This window comes from Petromyzon marinus, chromosome 17, assembly GCF_048934315.1.
Source record: "Petromyzon marinus isolate PM22_M1 ecotype Great Lakes invasive population chromosome 17, UKy_Petmar_22M1.pri1.0, whole genome shotgun sequence".
Taxonomy (NCBI): Eukaryota; Metazoa; Chordata; class Hyperoartia; order Petromyzontiformes; family Petromyzontidae; genus Petromyzon; species Petromyzon marinus.
The window spans coordinates 19,691,925-19,712,926 of record NC_133683.1 but is presented as its reverse complement, the minus strand read 5'-3'; the positions used below and the strand labels follow the sequence as shown (position 1 = coordinate 19,712,926).

Sequence of the window (21,002 nt, the reverse complement as noted above, 5' to 3'; positions counted from 1 at the left end):
TTTTCTCTCATTCCGGCAAGGCAGAGGCCGCCGCTTCTCTCTCCCCTTTGTCGCTTGCCTCTTGGCCCCGATTATTGGCGCTGGGCAAAGCCCTCCACGTGTCAGGACGCACAAAAGGGACACTCCTTGTCCCTCTCTGGCGTCGAGTTACGCGAGAACCCAGCAACCGTCGTATTTATGTTTCGTGTCCAAAGGAAAATGTGCGCGGCCGCTTGCATGGGGATGGGCAAGGGGGGGCCGCCGGTGGGGTGAGGCGGAGAGGGGGGGGGGAAGGTTGCGCTCCTCCTGACCCTGACGGCCTGACCTTTCCATCGCACGCTGACCTTTCCACTCCACTTCCCATGCAAACGTGTGCTTTGATGCGCCCTGGCGCCACAGCTCCCCGCTCGGTATTTGTCAGCTTTGGGAGCACGACGCCCGCGGATCGCTGCTCTTCCCAAAAAGCCGAGTGGGGAGGAGGGGCACACTCGCACACAAATGCACGTGGGCAGTCCTGAACCCCCCTCCCCACCTCCCCCCCCCATCCTCATCGTATTAGCCTTAAAAGGCTGTTGTGGGGTGAGCGCTGTTAGCGAGCACCTATTAAAGCCAGCGTGGCTCACGATGGGGGTGGTGTGGCCAGAATCGCATGCGGAGAACACACGCGACCATACGTACACACGCCACAAAGCAAAGGCAAATATCTCCTGTATAGCCTACATAGACTGTTGGGATGAGTGCTGTTAGCAAGCAGCCATGATGAAGGCCCACTTGGTGCACAATGGGACGATGTGGCCAGTGCCATGCCCATCTGCCTTCATTCCCCCAAGTGCTGACATTTACACAGTGTGCGAGGTGCTCGTTTAATGCTGAGTTGACCTCTGGGGAGCCCCAGGACTAATTCAGATATATCTGCAGTGATATTAGCCATGAGTGGGAATCGAACGCGGGTCGCCAGGCTCATGGCTTACTGCGTGAACCACGACACTACCGATCCCCACAAAGACGGATTCGCACACACGCACACACGCACAAGTGACAGACACTGCCTCGCAAGCCAGTTTTGTGGATCTAGGGGATTTTCCTCAATAATCGTCAGTGTGCCGTCAAATACTATCGCATCAATTCGATCAGCGGCTACCTTTATTAAGCATTGATTGTTCTTTTGTCAAGCGCTCAGCCTCTAAAGTTTTCAAATGCATGAAGGCAGCGATACAACCCCCGAGCACAAATCCTTTCTGTTCACGTACAGGCCTCGCGTCATTCACTTCCAAGGATAGTGGCAGCTCAATAACAGAAGGCTCGCAACCAGGGCCAATAACAGAAACGAATAAAATGTATAATAAATAACCTGCTGAAAATGTTTCAACCAAAAATTATCGTTGTAGTTCCTATATTTGTTGTAAATAATAATAATAATGAATAAAAACAGATTGGCTTAATCACACAGCCCGGCCTGCAGATTCTACAGAAACAGCATTGGCTGGATTTCCTGTAATGAGGAAGGGATACCAGGAATCAGAAGGGAAATAATTTGCGGTTGTGGTGGAATCATGGATGACTGGCCACAAACTTTGGGGTAGGTCACCCATGAAATGTACAGTGGTGCATTTATGTAGATTCATTTAACTGTGCAGAAAATGGTACTTGTTTGATCTGGGTTATTTTCTTTTTAGACGTGCAAGTGCACACCCCTGCGATGGCTTGCCTCACGCCACTGTTGTCAGAAGGGCATCTACTAAAAGGGAGCACTCGAGGGCGTTTTGTCTTTACTTCGGCCTACTCTTCCACACTGGCCAGACGTTGGAAGGGATGGGAGCAACCACACTTGACTCCACCCACACCGCACGTGACCTGGCGATCGACTTAACCGTGGCGCAGCGATGAATGGTGCTGAGTTTGACAGAGGCGATGGGGGGGGTTAAAAAAATGATGCAATTGTTTCAACTGCCAGGCCGGAAGTTTGGGTTGAACCGGCGACCTCTGCTTTGCGAGTCCAGTGTGCTGACCGTTACACCATAGCAGCGTCCCATTAACTCATCCTTTTACATGTCATGCATTTGATGTGGGTTTTTTTGTTTTCGCTTATTAATCACTTGTGGCGTTCGTGGTATTGGGGGGAGCTTTCATATATATGTGCTTAGTTAATGTTATTCATACATTCACCCACTTAGGGCTACAGCCCTTGATGTGGCATGGCCACATCTCATTAAAATGTAAGCATGTCCTGTGTTAAACGAATGTACTGCTTATTTGTGCACAAATTATTCTCCCTTTATTTTTCCGTCTGCTTGATTTTCTCATATTTGCAGTCTCACTGTTGACTGCAGTTGCCTCTTTTCTGCAATATTCTTGAATCAGCAAGTAATGTAAATGTCAAGTTTACATTTTCTCGCAAACACGACAGCCCAATATGCTTTGTGTCAAAGGAATTACATCTTCTGGCAGCCGAGGGGGAATTTTAATCTTTGCAATTTGTGATGTGTTGTTCTTCCTGCTTGTTTACTGATGCTGTGTGTCTACTTTTGTCTCTCCCGACATATTCTCTCTCACTTCCTCTCCCTCCCTCCCTTCACCACGACCCAACACTCGATCCATCCTACTGTCTCGCGTGCGTCCCCCACCCCTGATTATGTTTCTTTGTTCCTTCACTCTTGCCTCGCTGTTTACGTTGTTGTTGTTTCCATTTCTTGCTGTTCCTCTCAGCCGCCCACTGTCTCTCCTGGTGGGGAGGTATGTACCTGCAATTCTACTCTCTCATTCGCACGCTCAGGGTTTGCCCTGGCCGGATTAGCGTGTAGGGGCCTTTCGGGGGCTACAGCCCTCGGCCTCGACACATACAGCTTCACATTAGTTGAATCGTGCTTCTGTATCACCGCGATAAATGTCGCAGGTAATTAGTTCATAGCAGCCACAGCATGACTGTGTGCGCGACGGCCAGTCTTGTGCACACAATTAAGGTCGTTTTGTTTATTTCAACTTCGATTTAGATTTACAATTCGTATGTAACGTTGACAAAAACCAGAACAGAAATAACCTCGGTAAAAATAACAATAGCATGCATGGGTGGTGGTAAAACAGTGACGGGTAGACGTTTAGTTTACAAAGAGGAGCCCCCCAAAGCTAACAGCCCCCGGGCCCCCATCGAACGTAATCCGGTCCTGAGTGTCGCCACCTTCAATATCCACACTCCCTTGTTTTAGTGCCAAAGTACCAGCCTGCTTTTACCACTTTATCACACACTTTGCATGTGTTACGAGTTATGCAAAACTAATAATTATAATAATTGTGTGTGTTTAAGCAAAACTAAAAAAAAACTTGCGACATTAATCATTCACGCGGCCTAACTTAATGATTGACTTGAAGGCAAAGGCGCAGCTCTGCAATTGGCTGCCCCACAGCACTGCTGCATTGGCACCTCCAGAGGGCCCATCTAGAAGGTACTTTTACCTACTTTCTCGCTGGTCAGATGTGTTGGAACAGGTGGAAATACCCACACCTCACCCGCACCACACACGATCTGCCGATCGACGAATAGTCAATAGCCTCTTTTATTCTGCTGGGTGTACAGAGGCGGGGGAGGGGATGTAAGAAACTTGACCATTGCTTTAATTGTCCCTTCTTAATGCCAACAATAACTATAATTAATTATGTTTGCTCACTCTGCATGATGTGGAAAAAAAAAGGTCGTGACCAAATAAGTTGAAATCTAAATCGGAGTGTTTATTTAGCCTCGAGAAATCCGATGAGCTATGAGGCTCTTTTTCACAGATGTCCGGTAGGGGGCGGGTCAAAAAGTTACTACAACAAACAAGACAAAAAAAACATGTTAAGAGTACAAAGTATAGGAAAGGTGAGCAAATCACAAAAAAATAGGTAACGTATATAAATATATAATGCAGGGAAAGCACCTGAAAGAATGACCACTGTGCAGATTTAGCGACGTAATGAGATTTGGCGACGTAATGAGCTCGTGTGCCAGGAGTGAGTTAAATTGTGGCATCACAGAACTGTGAGGGATGGTGACAGCATGGGGAGGCCTTCATCCAGCAGTGGATTGAACAACGATGTGTAAACAGCGTTAACAGAGCTATTTTAAACTTGCGGAGCAGTAAGATGTGCCAAAGAAAGTTTAAAATCAACAAAAAAAATATGGCGAAAAAAATGAGTTCAGGTGGCTGAACGGGAGCATTTTTTTTCCCACCACCGATTATGCAATTACACACGTGAGCCACTTTTCAATTTTGGGGAGGATTTTTTTTTAATGCACACATTCTCAGCCCCGTACGCTTAAAATACATCATCTGGACCAGGCGAGATAAATTGTGTAATTTCAGTTTTTGGCAACCATTGCCTGCACTGTTTTTTTTGCTGTTTTCAATCTGAACATTTCAAAATTAATTCCTCTGGTCCTGGGCCTCATCCCCCCCCCCACCCCCAAGCTTCACGAAGTCGCACTGATCAGCTGTGTGGGGAAGTATGGCCAACAAACCCCCATGACCCACGCAGTATGGGGAGGCCCTATTTCAATTGTTGAACTGTATGCATGTATGTATGCTGAACTTCTTTTGCACCGTACGAAGCCAGCCATGCTAATCGGAGGTGCGGGGAAGGACAACAAACTAAGGGTTCTAAATTACAGTTCGACTTTTTCGTTCACTTCCACTGGATATACATGATGATTGTGCTATTATTTCAGTTGTCTTTACAAACCACTGCCAATGCAAGTCCCTTATTTAATTTTGCGTCATATAACTTTGTGTAATTACACCTGTGGCGATACTTACGCGTGAAATAATCTATTTCTCGCATTGTAATTGCGTGCAAATGTACACGTGATGTATTGCACAAAATGATCTATATATGTAGGTACTGCTGTAGTACTGAAACTGAAGTTGTCATTTGCTGTTACCATTTATATCCACACTTAGGAGGTAAACATTTTGGGATTTAAAATATTGAACTGCAAGGCAAGTCAAATTTACCTCAAGGGCAGTAAAAAAAATAATCTGTCTATATTTGCCCAAAAAGATTCAACATGCTCAGCCCACTGCTTGGCCAGAGCTGGTACCGAGACTGCTTCTGATTGGCTGTGTCGACCTCCCTGAGTGCTTTGGCTGCACGTGGTTTGGAAGCAGGGGGTGGGGAGGGTGGAGAAGGGGAAGGGGGCAGCCGTCACATCGTGCCGAGGTGCAAATCCATTCGACTGTGAAATCTGGGCCCTCTGTCGACTTGACTCCCAATAGATTAACCTGCCGCACCTACATAAAATAAAGTCTCTCTCCGCATGTACTGGGCCCTGTGTAGGGGACCACACTCGCATTAACTCATTTTATTGGCTACACTGGGTGAAGAGGAGGAAGAGGAGCAATGCGATTTAAAAAAAAAATTAAAACTCCCTTGACACTGCTGGCCACAGTCAACTTGTTGAAATAATTTACGGGACCAGGGTGCGGGGGTGGGGGCATTGATTTTGACACCGACTTATCTGAAATGCTCATTTCCCAGACACCCACACACCCACGCGACTCGTCGTCGTTCTGCCCATGTGAATTCTTTGTCTGGGCCTTTTGCCAGCCCGGGCTCCTCAGCGCTGCGCGCCGCACGGCAGTTGTACCTGTGGCCGAGTCAAGCAGATCCACAACGGCGCTCGCCAGAGCGAGCAGACGCCACAGCGAGCAGACGCCAGCCTTCGTACATATTGGCTCATTTTTCTTCCTTGTCATCTTTTTCGATTTTCTGCCGCAGGAATGTTGCTTCGTTAAAGTCGCTTTCACCCCCACCCCCCTCCCCCACCTTGCCCTTTTTTTCCCTTCAGAGCCCTTGCAAGTGCCGAGACTATCTTAAGCTGCCTGAAAATAGCACGAGCAGACTTTGCAAAAATAAAATAAAAACGTGACGTTTCATTAATCCAGAACCACTGCTAGGATCGTTTTGTTGTTTAGCTTTGCCTTTTGTTTTGTTTGTGCTTTTGTTATTGGCGCAACAACTGCGAATGGTATTACTGTGCACTATGCAACACATTACACAGCGGCAATGTTGAAGAATGTCGCTAACAGTATGTTGCTAATAGCAATGATGCCATGACGTTTTCACGTCTTGGTTCACACGTTGATGTGCGTGCGTGTGTGTGTCCGTCGGTGCAGGTCTCTATGCATGTGCGTTTTTTTGCGTGCCCACATTGGGTGTCTACATATGATTTACTGCTTGTCTATATATGTGTGTGTGCATGCATATGTGCGCACGTGTGTTTTGCACGCATGCGCGGCGATTAAATCTGTGCGTGATTTTGCGTGGCTTGTTTCTAAGCATGTTTGCGTTGTCTGTGCTTGTTTGTGTAACCGAGTGCATGTCCGTGTCATCCTGTGCTTGTGTGTGCATCTACCGTTGCACATGTGCGTACATGCGATGGCACAGCGGCTAATGCGCTGCGCTACGAACCTGGCGACCCCTAAGTTCAATTCCTACTCACAGCCAACACCAGTGACCGGTTATCTGAACCGGCCTAAAATGAGTACCTGGCTAATTGCCTAAGAACATCAACACAGGGGAGATGGAGGCAGCCGGGCTGGGCATGGTGCCGGCCACCCCACCCCCCTCTTGGTGCGTGCAGTGCTGACCTTCGCCTGTGCCACACGCTCATGGCGCTTGCCCCAACAATCAGTTGTACGTACGTATGTTGAACTTCTTTCGCACCGTGCGTAGCCAACCGTGCTAAACGGCGGTGCAGCCGATTTAAAAGTGCGCGGCTCCCATTGGCTTCCCAATATGGGCAAAGCCAGAGCGTTTGCACGCGGCTGCGGAAGGGGCGTCTGAAAGCGCGCGTCGCGGCGAACCCACCTTTTGCCGTCTTTCGTTCCGACGGCCAGCCGAGAGCCGCCGTTGAGGCTACAACAACGGCGCGGGGACTTTTGCCATTGTCTTTACGCGCGTCTCTTACACCCCCCCCGGCGATTCAGAAGAGCCCTCAGGATGCGGCGGGGCGCGAGCGGCGCTCGCCTTCGTGGAGCGGCCGGCCCGTGTGGGTGGACCGCGCCTTCGCCGGCAAGGTCAAGGTGCCGCACACCTTCGTCGTGCACTCCTACAAGCGCCCCACCATGTGCCAGTTCTGCAAGCGCCTGCTCAAGGGCCTCTTCCGCCAGGGCATGCAGTGCAAAGGTGAGCGCGAGCGTGCCAATCGGAGGTGGCGGCGTGGGACAACAAAGCCGAGCGTAAAAGCATTCCACCGTGCGTTGATTAACTGTCAATAGCCCAACTGATAATAGGTACTGCATATTCCCCAGATTAACGTGATCCGTTGTAATTTATATGACTACATTAAATGCTCACGAATTTTCTCTCGTGTCATCTTTGACCTTGGCGTTGGGGGGGGGGGGGGGTGTGGCCTCTGGCCTGTGAAGTTGGGCTCGAGGCACCCGGCCTTGACTGTGGTCTCCGCCTATAGGATCCAACCAGGACAGGCCTTGACATTGGCCTAGGCATCAGCTTGGCCTTATGGATCCTGGCTTTAAATCTAAAACTGGAGTGACATGCTCCCAATTCGGCTTGGGGCATGTTGAGGACACCCCCCTACATAGGAGACGGCGTTTTCTTGCATTCATACATTGTTACGTGAGAATTAAAGTCAAAAGTGTGGACGGAAATTACGATGATGATGATGATGGTGGTGGCCTCATTCACAGAAGGACGACCGTTTACTCTGGGGTCTCGGCATCCTTTTACCCCTTTCATTTATCATTAGCATGACATGAGGTAGCTCATTTCATGCTAATCTCTATCCCCCTAATATCACCCATTAACACAACTGACGTGCTTGCGTCCGGGGATGGGAATTCCTTTCCAGCTCAGACCCGCGCCTGCTTGCCCATCGCCACGTAAATAACCTCTTGTTGTTGTAACAGCTCTCTCGCTGGTTCAGCAGTTAAACTGCTGGATTATTATTTTGTTCCCGCCTGAGGACGACCGCTTTTGTTGCGATCTAAACGTCGTGATATGTAATTTTTTTTATTTTATTTTATTTTTCTACCTTCGTGACTTTACCGAAAAAACCAAAGAGTATGAATTAAAATATTTCAATACATCAACAGCAACATGATGATGATGATGATGAAAATGAATATCTATGGAGCAGTAGTATGCTGATAATTATTGTGATTCAGCCATCCATCAAGAAGTGCCCCTCACGAGTCTCGCGATTACATCCTCTTTTGCCCGCTCTCCTCTCGTCAGGTTATGCCCTCTCTCGAAAAGCAAACATTCATTTTGGAAAAGGGATTTTGCCTTGTTGATTTGTTGGTGAATTTGTTATCTGCCTGTACTGCTCTTGGATCACAAGCTATAACCATAATGTTCGCCGCAGAGAGAGAGCGAAGAAATCATCTTGCTCGGAGATGAAATGGATTTTGGCATCACAGGACAATGTGGGGTAGACCTTCATTCAGTCGCGGATTGGTCATGGCTGGTGATGATGAAATTAAGTCTGCTGCAGATGTACCTTTTTAAAAAATTAAAATACCCATTTCCCTCCATGCATGCATTTTATCTGGCCCCTCTCTCTGGTTTCCTTAAACATCCATAAAGACTCCATTAGTAGAATGATTTAACATCGCAAGGAGAAACCCCGTTTAAAAATAGTATTGCGATGTAGTACTCGCTAAATGATGTTTCCTTTTGAAAAATCAATTGTCACAGCTACATCTCATCTGTAGATGTGACAATTGAGAGAGACATTTATAGAAGTGTCCACTAAATGTGATAACACGAGCTCCATGGGGTTGCCGTGCAGGAAGCTCTGGGGCTGTGTCCAGTGGCTGTCCGGAGCTCGGTGATTTTTTTTTGCCTAGCGTAGGTCTATAAGTTTACACAATAAACTATTTTATTTTCAACTTAAACAGTTTTCATTTTTATATTACCAGGTAAGGCCCCCACTGAGCTATGAAGCTCTTTCTCAAAAACGACCTGGCCATAAATGATAGCTTAACCAAGTGGCTTATCATGTGGAGATTTCTATTGCAGCCAAATACTATAAATGCATGTTTCTAAATGTGGACGGAAAAAAACCGAGGACTCTGAGAACAATCCACGTGACCACGGGGCGAGAGACATGCAAACTCCAAATATACAGGTATCAGGGTCCGGATGGAACCCACGACCTCCTTCATAACAGGCGAGGTAGTTAACATCTCACCACCGTGGCATCCACCGAGCTGTACGAAACAATATCGTGACATGAACCTAGCATATGGTGTTGTAAAATATGCTGGATGTGTTGCCACCTCCCCTGAGAGCCTGGGTTTAAATCCAGGAAATCACGTCTGAATGAACTCGCTTGAATGTGCTGCTTTCTCTCGCAGCCGAGCAAGTTACAGAGTGTCACAAATCTGCGATCCGCAAACGCTTTTCCTCCAAAGTTTTGTGTGTTACAGGTGTGGGCCACCACTTCAAAGATGCCCTGTGGAGGTGGCCTGGTGGCTCTGCGAGCACTGAGCCGGAAGTCGGGTTTAATCACAGGCCTGTGACTAAACCCGACTTCCGGCTCAAATGTCGAGAGATGGCTGGCGACTAATGACTGCACCCCCACCCCCTGCCCCCCGTGAATCATAATAAATGTAATTTTCATTTAAAAAATTCCATATCCTACAACTTGAATAAAACATTATTTTGATCGCCGTGCAGCAAATTTCTCTGTAGGCACGGACCATGCAAATGTGCAGCACCCCTGGTGTGGATGAGAGTCAATTTAATGGGTCTCAGAAATAGTTTTGTGCTATCTGCATCTGCAGGGCCGTTCTCTAAGATGGGTGATGCAATCGAAATGATTGTAGAATTGGTGCATCGATGAAATCCAGTCCGACGCTACCGATGCACACGCAGAATTGTGTATGTCTGAGAATCTGTTATTTGCAATTTCGGAAAAATATATGCATACGATAAGCTCATGTTACATTTAGGCGAATTGAGTGGACAAAACTGGATAAAGACATTTAATGAATATTAGATGAGGGGTAAAAAAGTTATTGATTCTCGAATCGATTCCCAACGCTGGATGTGCACAGTTCACCGAATAACTGGGCAGTCGGTGAATGATTACATGCTTAGAAATCGCTTGTCAGAGGCAATTCTCTGTTGGGGGGGGGGGGGGGGGGTAATGCATTGCCAGGATTCCTATCATAACACGTGACATGCAAGCACAATCCAAACAATGTATTATTCAGGGGAAAGAAAAGTTTTCATATTTAAGTACGCAAATGACAACAAAGAAGTGGCAGAAATTCTGTTAAAATGCTCCTGCTGATTTAACACTGCGCATAAACAAACAACAAAACCGAGTCTGAAGAATAAATAATATTAATCACAGCCCAGCGAAGAGAGTGGCAGGGAGATGAATGCGTCCATAGAGCAGCACGTAACCAAAGTCGCGAGCGATGCGGGGGGGGGGATAATCAGGACACCGACTGAAATCTAAGGGAAGCTTTCTGATGAGCGGATGCACGCCAAATGTGGGAACAAAAGTAAACCGCGAGGTTCGTTAGCGGCGGGTGGAATAATGTGAAATCTGCATGATGACAGCGGTGAGAGCCACTGCCTGCCCTCGGATGTGTAAAGCAGAACAGAGAGGAGCCTAATTAAGGAGGAGGGGGGGGGGGAACCGACTTTTATCTTAGAACACGAGCTCACAGCATGAGCCCCGTGCATTCACGGTCTCACGTCCAGCCCAACGGTGGTCGTTGCATGCACGTACGTCTGTACGTTGAACTTATTGTACGATGAACTTCTCTAGGTCTGGGTGTTTGTGGGGTCCTCTGTGTACGTACGTGCGTTGAAATTCTTTCGCACCGTACGTAGCCAACCGTGCTATATCGGAGGTGCGTGGGGGGGGGGGACAAACTAAACGCAAAAAGCAGCTCTAAACAAATTAAATTTTCAATCCTGCAAATGATTTCCAAGTTACTCAATTGGGATTGTATGTAGCAATAAACACACTCTAAGGGCAGATTATGTCCACTGTGTTGGCCAATACTGAGCCACCTTGTGCTGAACAGGGAGAACTGCCACTGAGGGGGAGAGGAGGTCCCCTTGAAATGGTTGGGATGAGATTGTGGTAGAAGGCGGTTTGAGATTTAAAGGCCGTTAAGCACCATTCAAATGAAAATGTGATTATTAGATTATTGTTTATAGTTGCTAGTTGTCCGTGATAAAGGCCGGCAGATGTTATTCTTCAGCTTGTGCGTATGTGGCCACCACTTGTGGTTCATGAAACCTGCCCGTTTGGCAGACCAGTACAGAGTGCTGTCACTCTGGTATGCACTGGGTTGAGATTTCTCCCGTTTCACTATGTACGGCACGCGAGAAGAATAAAGTAAATAACATCCATCACCGGCCTACATCCAACACCAGCAGCAGCCTGCAACTGTATGTGATCGAAGCAGAATGTACAACACAGACAAAGATCCCCCCCATATAGCCTTTAACAGACTGTATGGGGCCAGTGCTGTTAGCGAATAACCTATGAAAGGCTGGCACGGCACATGAGGGGGTGGCCGGCCAGCACCACCCCCCGGTCGCCTTTGTCTCCCCTGTGGCGATGTTCACATATCGCAACAGGTAGTAATTTGAGGCTGAGTCGACCTATGGGAGGCCCAGAACCGATTCAGATAATCGTTACTGGTGTTGGCCGTGAGTGTGAATAGAACTCGAGTCGTATGTCAGCATGCTAACCGCTGCGCCACCACTCCCAACAGAATGTTTAACTCCACCCCACATGCACGCACATTGCTCTCCACCTGTGCCTGAAGAAGCTCCCAACACGAGGGAAACCTCGATCATCATTATTGTTATAACGCTTTGTTACCCAGGAAAGCCTCGCTTCGTCTCAAGCCTCGTTTTCAGGAGGGTGCTGCCGCGTGTTCACAGTCGCAGGCGACGATGCTGCTGCATGTCATCCCAATAGAGTCATTTGCAGAAAAATTGTGTTGCCTTTTTGGCCACAATGCCAGTTACATTCATCTAATGCGATTTATATTTAAAGTGCACCTTCACTCAAGGCACTTGACATAAGCTTACAAACCGATGGCAGAATGGAATGATGTAGTTGACGGGGCGTGCTGCAAGTTTTGACTGAGTGACAGCGATGGGGGAGGGACGGGAAGGAGTGGAGGGGCGAGGGGAGGGAAGAGAGTGGGCAATAGAACAGAGGTAGGCTTTTGATTTAAAGCTTTCGTGACTGCAGGGATTCATATTCTTGGTTCTTTCGGTAAAGTCACGGAGAAGGGAAACAATAAAATAATAAAAAACAATAAAATAATAAAAAATATTTTTCTTATTTTATTGTTTCCCTTCTACATGACTTTACTGAAAGAACCAAGAATAAGAGGGAGGCTTCACGAGAGGAACGAGAGGCGATGACGGAGGGAGACTACTAAATGTGCATTGTATGGGTGTTGAAGCCTTAACTCGTTACATCATGCCAAACGACAGGCGGTACAATGCATCACCGGAGCTCTATTGCATTACGGTGCTCAAGGATCATAAGAGGGCAGGGTAAAACTATTTCTCTTTGCTGCAGTGTATGAGGGTTGATGGAGAGGGATAGTGACTACCTCTGTATTGGCATTGTCAGCATTGCTTGCTTTTGATTGACACTGATGCTGGATTAAGTTCCATTATTTGTTTTGTTTCGAGTAAATGGTTATCCTGTGAATATACTGGGCCCTGCCATAGGAATGTGGTATTTCGAGCACTGGCACATTGTTGCTGACACATGAGCTTGACCCATATATGCTTGAGCAGGGAGACTGGATAATATTACTGTTGACTCTTGATTATCCGTGGGCCGATTATATCCGGGTTTTAAACCATAACCATGCTTCCTGACTAGTTGATGGCCAGTAACTTGGTGCTCACGTGATTGCAAATACCTCGGCAAGTAATCAGATTACTTGACTGAACAATAAAAACAAATCCGGACAACACATTCCCGGTTTTCAACCCCCCCCCCTCCCTCCCCCCCCCCCTTTTGTTTGTAGCTAAACGATAAATTCGTTTCTGTGGCGTTATCCAAATGCGTTGTGCATCATCCACATTTTATTTTTCTCCTGGCCACCCATTGCCCCGTGACAACAGACAATCGAGAGTTTTGACCGCGCTTGGATTTTTTTTTGCTAATTCATTAATTCATTCGTGCAGTCTTAAAGAGTTTATTTTATCTATTCCAGCATTACGGTAGCCAATGGCGCGGCTGATTCCGTCCGTTGTTTGTCATCGAGCTTTTACAAATGAAATAAAATAAATTGAAACGAAATCAACGTGTGATTCACGAGTCTGCGGTCGATGGCCGCGGCCGGCTTCTGATCGCCACGTCCAGCCAGACAGATGGGGGCCCTGAGATTAGCAGAGACGGCTCAAAATACTCTTCATAGAGGGGTTCGCTCTTGGCTCATTGTGACCATTGGCTTGGTGGCCTTGGGTGTGGAGATGCAGATAACAGTTGCAGTTAAACAATCATCATGAGAGTAATAACCCCGTGTTACGTTTAATGCGACTAATGTTGTTTTTTGTTATGTATGAGAAGGATTGCCACCTCTCTGCCTCAAACCCAGTGCTTGTCCTCGCGAATTGAAATTTCTGTCGCTTGCCAATTTTTTGTCATCTGGCATTTTCTTACTTAAATTTTATGCTAATGACCCACTTTATATATATATATCCGTCTCCTCCTCTTGAATAAAGACCGCAGGTGAAATGAAAAGTCACAGCGGGGCTCCCTGCTAGGGGTGGGTTTCGGCTAATCTTCCCGTGACAGCTGCTGAGAGATGTTAGCTACCTCACCTGGTATTCAGGAGGGTAATGGGTTCGATCCATACCTTGACACCTGCTGTATATTTGGAAGTCTGCATGTTCTCCCCGTGGTCGCGTCGATTTTTCTCCGGGAACTCCGGTTTTCCCCTCCACGTTTAGAATCAACATGCGTTTATAGTATTTGACTGCGATACATTTCCACATGATAAGCCACTTTGTAGCGCTATTGTTTGTGGCCATATAATTCAGTGGGCCTTACCTGGTAAAATAAATATGTATTGTTTAGAGTAAGGTAACCACCATTGACTTCCTCAAAAGTGGTACCCATTTCATCAGCACCGAGTGAAGTGAATAACTGATCCTTGACCGGCAATTTAACTCGCGAGCTTCCATTGACTAAGATGCTTGCTCCAACCACTGCAATCGCCTGCCTCGCTTCTGATTGTGATTTGTTGTGAATTAATTGCATCTTGTACCCCTTTCTCCCTGCCGCCCGCAGACTGTAAGTTCAATTGCCACAAACGCTGCGCTCCAAAAGTGCCAAAAGACTGCCTGGGCGAAGTCATCATCAATGGAGGTAAGAGACTGTTTAATTCCATGGCTAAGAGAGAAAGAGAAAAAAATTATCACCAACGACATAGCTATCGAGTGTACAGGCAGTGTAACTGCACCAAGGTCCATGGACCCAGCTATGAAGAGGGACAAATTGAACAGGCTGCCCTAATTTAATTCCTTGCACAAGGGGTCCATGTTCATCATTCAACTCCAGACACAACACTCATTTATCAGATGTAGTGCCCCTCATATAGATGGGAATTTTTGTTTTGCTTGACACATTGGGCACCATTTAATTGGCATCCACGCGCTGCGTGGTTGTGTTCGACGTTCATGAAGGTGTTTTTTATTTTGATACGAGTCTATTTCGTAATGACGTGGAACGATATCCACTTCTGATAAGATGTCCTGCTCCGTGCACCAAATTGTATTTGCCGCTATCGTGGTGCTGCCGATGATGGTAGACACGGTCGCAGTTGTACTTTTGGGCGGGAAAGACGTGACGAAAATCAAGAAAAAACACAAATTTTGAGCAGCACTCACGGGTGGGGGGGGGTGGAGCAAGCTATAATAAATATACTTTAGCATAAAAATGCATTTGAAATGCATATTTATGCTGAGCTTATAAACCTCGCGATCCTTTCTGCATGGGGAATTAATAAAAGCGTGACATTGAACGCGGTGTTCTTGCAATGTCAACCCTCTAAAATAAAACCTGCGATTTTGATCTCGCAGCAGAGGGAGATAGTTTGAGCACGTCTTGCGGTAAGTAGTTTACAAGGGCAAAGGCTATGAATGTTCGGCCGGAGCTGCTGGAGCTAATTCAAACGGGTGATAAGTCGCAATGCAAATAGGTGGAAAATCTTAGTTCAGTTGACTCTGCGTTACACTGCAACCAGCCTGAACATTAGTTGAAAACTATCACGGGAGGGCGACCGCAGAGGAGATGGAGTATGAATTGAGGTCTGCCCATGGGCTTCGAGAAAGATTGATTGTGACATTTTAAGACCATGGTGGTTTGCATCGGTAATGGGGATGCTTTCATCCAGCAGTGGAATATATCATGGCTGGTGATCATGATGAACAGAGCATGTGTTACGGTTAGGGCAAAGTTCAGGTATTTTAGGTTCGTGCCAAGGACAAGGCCTGTGAAAGTGCATTGGATTCCACAGTCACGCTGGTATTAATCTTATCAGGTTAAGAACTGCATGGTGGTGCAGTGGTTGGTGCAATGTGCCACCGACCCGGCAATCTTTCTGGTCTCGTCAAGGAGCATTAAATCATCACGCGGACTCCGGTCACCCTCGCAGCAGCGGCTTTTGGCTGGCCATCCAACAAAGACGGCCACTGCATCGCGCGCTCTCAGATCTGCTTATGCGGCAGTCTGTAACGTTCTTCCTTCCAATATTAGGAAGCCACTGGAGCTATCCACTTTTAAATCGAGATGGAAAACGCGTTTCTTCAGAGCTGCTTTTTTTGTTTAATTTGTTGTCCTTGCCCAACACCTCCGATTCGCGGGGTTTGGCTACGTACAGTGTGAAAGAAGTTCAACATACATACAGCCTAAGTTGTATTCCTATCCGTGGCTGAGATCAGCGGTGAATTGTTATATATAAACCATGCCCCCCCCCATCCCTCTTCACCAACCCATACGAACCAGCATGGTGAAGTTAGGCAAAAAAACTCCCATGCCCGACACTGCATGTGGAAGCCTTAATCCAGCAGCAGATTGAGAAGGAACCTTAAATTATTATTCTATTTTTATAAAATGGGGCATTACACCACCGCTTCATTTCGCTTGTGTTGAGGCCTCCATTGAGGCTGAATGTAAATTGACAGAATGTAAATGTTTGACATTTTGTTAAATGTTAACACGAGATCATATTGCACAGTAAGAGCTCCATACGTGTAATTGTATTCCACGTGGTAATGGAAATGTTAAGAGTGCATTCGGAAACCCATTCAATAGAAGAGAAAGAGAGCGATGTGAAAATGTTTCCCGTATTGATTATTAGCCCACTTGTGATTCGATGAATTGCCATGATTCAGGGTCATGATTCGATTTAAAAGTTGATTATTGTGTTTAACTATCGTGGTGTACTGCAGCACCTCCCTTGGCTGTAGGGGTAATTTCAACTAATTACATACAACATGAACATTTGTCCTCAAATGCCGGGATAATTCAGGGGTAGGGTAGTGGCTCAGTATATCCACTCTTGAACAAAAACCCCGTAAATATCATGAACACCAAATTTAATGAATTTACATTGTTTCATGTTATTTGTATTATTGTTATTTTCTATTCACAATATATATAATAACAAAAATGAGAAGGTAAGGCATAACATGACTGAACGCACCGAATATAGCCAGCCGATTTGGAAATGCACAATTCAGTGCTAACGCAGTTGCTGTCGTGCAGCACTTATACCCGGACTGCCTGCCACGTGACATTTTACCAAGCATGGAGATGTGCAGCATTTAGTCTGCGGCCCAGAGCACCTAAGGTAGCAAGAAACTTTAGTCGTACCCATTTACTTACATGGCAAAATGAGAGTTAATTATTTTCTAACTGCGCTCATTTCAAACGGGCATCACATAATTCCACTGTTATTGGCCACATAGCTATGTCGGGGGACGGTCAGGTGGTACCGGCAGTAAAATATCTGACCTAGGCCCGTCGGCTCTGATGACAAGTCGCCGTTGGTTTTTTCAAAATAAAAAATACCCAATTATTTTACGGCTCCCTCCAAAAATGGCACATCGTATGAGGGACAAGTTACCTACTACCCTTGTTATTTTTGAGGACAAACAAACAACACAGAGCTATGACTAAGCAATTTGATTCCACACCAAGCATCCACCTCTACCAGTTACCTCTTGATGGCACTGCTGGATGAGGACCACCCCATGCCATGCAGATCACGTCGCGAGGAGTTATTTGACCATGCTTCGCCACACTGGTCCGTGTGAGTTTGGCGAAAATACTGGAACATAGAAGTACAGTACGACGATGGATTTTGCCACCCTGCCCACTCTGCTGTCCACAGCGTAGCCACGTTGTCCATGAGATGAAGCATTTGCCCATTGGGAACGATTGCAGCGAGATGTGAATGTAGGAAAATGGAACCAAAATTGTTTGCGGTACTGCGTTGTCAGTGGTGTACGAGCATTCCTCAAGAACACTGTCCTGAAGAAGGGAGCATTTACAATAAACAATTGTTTGACGAAATGGCTGTTCTTCAGAGCAGAGAGATCCACTGATGAAGCAGGTTCATGCCCGAAACGTCATCTATTACCGGGTTCTCCGATTTATAAGATGCTCCGGAAAGTAAGAAGGACCCCAAACGTGTACCCGATGACAGTAAAGTTATTTAAATCTGGTCAAAGTAGAACCCCCGTATAGCCTTAACAGACTGTTGGGGCAAGTGCTGTTCGTGAGTTGCACCTACGAAGGCCGGCACGGCACACGAGGTGGTGGATGACCAGTAACCACTCCTGGCCACCTTTGTCTCCCCGGTGGCGACGTTTACACACCGCACCAGGTACTCACTTGAGGCTGAGTCGACCTAGGGGAGGCCCAGGACTGGTTCAGATCATCGTCACGGGTGTTGATGGCCGTGAGCAGCAATTTAACTCGGGTCACTGGGTTCGAAGTGCAGCGTAGTGCTAACCGCTACACTACTACAAAAAAACATATTCTCGTGCACGCACGGACACGCGGACCAGCTGGATTATAAGACTCACCACAAAACCTTTTATTTAAAGTATGGCGAGGGGGGGGGGGAGTGAATTCTATTATCCAGAGAACACAGTATATTTTTAAATCGTTTTTCAGGCGATGTTCTTGATGGGGAGGGTAGAGGGAGGTGCAATGGAACTAATTTAACACGTAGGCTTTCACAACCAATCTTAGTCATATGTTGTGTTGGGCTAGATCGCGTAAATACAAATGTGTCGTAAACACACCAATACCTGCCAGAGCCAATCGGTAAGGTTTTGTACGCGACCTAACCCAAAACACGTTGTATGTATGTTGAACTTCTTTTGCACCGTACATAGCAAATCGTGCTTATCGGAGGTGCGGGGAAGGACAACAAACAAAAAACAATTCTTTATTACACACAATGGAACTGTGCAAGTGCCAAACTAACGAGGGAGCCATGGGGGTTGCGACGGTGACGATTGCGGTGACGATGGCGGTGACGTTGATGACAATGGCGGTGGCGTTGATGACGATGGCGGTGACGTTGATGACGAATGCGGTGACGTTGATGACGAATGCGGTGACGTTGATGACGATGGTGGTGACGTTGATGACGATGGTGGTGACGTTGATGACGATGGCGGTGACGTTGATGATGATGCCGTGTGTGCACGTTGATGACGATGGCGGTGACATTGATGACGATGCCAGTGACGTTGATGACGATGGCGGTGACGTTGATGACGATGGCGGTGACGTTGATGACGAATGCGGTGACGTTGATGACGATGGTGGTGACGTTGATGACGATGCCGTGTGTGCACGTTGATGACGATGCCGTGTGTGCGCGTTGATGACGATGCCGTGTGTGCACGTTGATGACGATGCCGTGTGTGCACGTTGATGACGATGGCGGTGACGTTGATGACGATGCCGTGTGTGCACGTTGATGACGATGCCGTGTGTGCACGTTGATGACGATGGCGGTGACGTTGATGACGATGCCGTGTGTGCGCGTTGATGACGATGCCGTGTGTGCACGTTGATGACGATGGCGGTGACGTTGATGACGATGCCGTGTGTGCACGTTGATGACGATGCCGTGTGTGCACGTTGATGACGATGGCGGTGACGTTGATGACGATGCCGTGTGTGCGCGTTGATGACGATGCCGTGTGTGCACGTTGATGACGATGGCGGTGACGTTGATGACGATGCCGTGTGTGCGCGTTGCGCCGCAGATCTGCTGAGCCCCGGGCAGGACGCCGAGGTCGTGACGGAGGAGAACAGCGATGACAACGAAGACGGCGGCCGCAACGGCTCGGCGGACGAGGGCCCCCCCCCCGAGGGGGATAGGGAATTGCGCCCCCCTCGTGGGGGGACCCCCGTGCCGGAGATGGGCGAGGGCATAGACCTGGACCCCGAGAACGACGGCGACACGTCCCGCGTGATCAGGTGGGCTCCGGCGGGCGGGGGAGGATGTGCGGGTGAGATGTTTGGTTTGCGTCACCTGCCGCTGGTGGTGGTGATGGTGGAGGGAATCGTAGTGGAGCGGTAGCGTAATGGCTATAGCGTGTCGCACTTCGAACCTCGGCGACCCGGGTTCGATTCCCGCTCGCGGCGTTTATCTGAACCGGTTCTGGGCCTCCCCTCGGTCGACTCATCCTCAAATGAGTACCTGGTGAAGTGTGTAAACGTCACCACTGGGAAGACAAAGGCGGCCGGGCGTGCTGTTGGCCAACCATCCCCCTCGTGTGCCATGCCAACCTTCATAGGTGCTTACCAACACCACTTGCCCCCACAGTCTGTTAAGGCTAAACGGGGGATCTTTGTCTTTGTTTGCTTTTGGGTGGGAATCCTGGAGGCGGCTCCACAGAGTATTTAGATTATTTTGATGCGATATATTTCCACATGATAATCCATTTCGTTCAGCTTCTGAAAAACAAGCCAATAGCTCAGTGGCCTTTTCCTGGTAAGAATAAAACATTGTTTAGTTTTATTTGTTTCTATTTTTAAGTTTACCTTTCCTATACTTTGACCTGCCCCTATTGGACATCTGTGATAAATAGCTTTATAGCTTATCGGATTCCTCCAGTATAAATAAATATTCTTATTGTCATAAGGTAGGCACAATTGCTCTGGGGCTGCGCTGTGAACAACCACAAAACCCAGCACGAAGCAACCAAATCGATAACTCCACTACCACTGATCACAACGACTCAAGGATCTCCGACAAAAATATCGACGACAACTACGATCGCTCCAGCATCACCAATGAGAGTAGCCGTGCGCTGTGACCCCACGTCCCGCGCTGTGACCCCACGGCTCTCGCTGTGACCCCACGTCCCACGCTGTGTCTCCACGGCTCGCGCTGTGACCCCACGCTGTGACGCCACGGCTCTCGCTGTGACCCCACGTCCCACGCTGTGTCTCCACGGCTCGCGCTGTGACCCCACGTCCCACGCTGTGACCCCACATCCCGCGCTGTGACCCCACGGCTCGCGCTGTGATCCCACGGCTCGCGCTGTGACCCCACGTCCCGCGCTGTGACCCCACGTCCCGCGCTGTGACCCCACGGCTCGCGCTGTGACCCCACGTCACGCGCTGTGACCCCACGGCTCTCGCTGTGACCCCACGGCTCACGCTGTGACCCCACGGCTCGCGCTGTGACCCCACGGCTCGCGCTGTGACCCCACAGCTCGCGCTGTGACCCCACGGCTCGCGCTGTGACCCCACGTCACGCGCTGTGACCCCACGGCTCGCGCTGTGACCCTACATCCCGCGCTGTGACCCCACGTCACGCGCTGTGACCCCACGGCTCGCGCTGTGACCCCACGGCTCGCGCTGTGACCCCACGGCTCTCGCTGTGACCCCACGTCACGCGCTGTGACCCCACGTCCCGCGCTGTGACCCTACATCCCGCGCTGTGACCCCACGGCTCGCGCTGTGACCCCACGGCTCGCGCTGT

General features: G+C 48.2%; 1 protein-coding gene across 3 annotated transcripts in view; it reads left to right on the top strand.

The window, feature by feature from the left end:
• The window catches only part of LOC116943200 (serine/threonine-protein kinase D1-like), a 168,337-nt gene that overhangs the window by 118,274 nt on the left and 29,061 nt on the right, over positions 1-21,002 (top strand). The window contains exons 5-8 of one of the 3 annotated variants that reach the window (XM_032955849.2): positions 2,686-2,712; positions 6,939-7,137; positions 14,273-14,350; positions 19,276-19,489. In XM_032955849.2, coding sequence (XP_032811740.2) covers positions 2,686-2,712; positions 6,939-7,137; positions 14,273-14,350; positions 19,276-19,489 — 518 coding nt within the window. The remainder of the gene's footprint in view (positions 1-2,685; positions 2,713-6,938; positions 7,138-14,272; positions 14,351-19,275; positions 19,490-21,002) is intronic. The other 2 variants (XM_076067712.1, XM_076067711.1) reach the window with 2 other exon arrangements.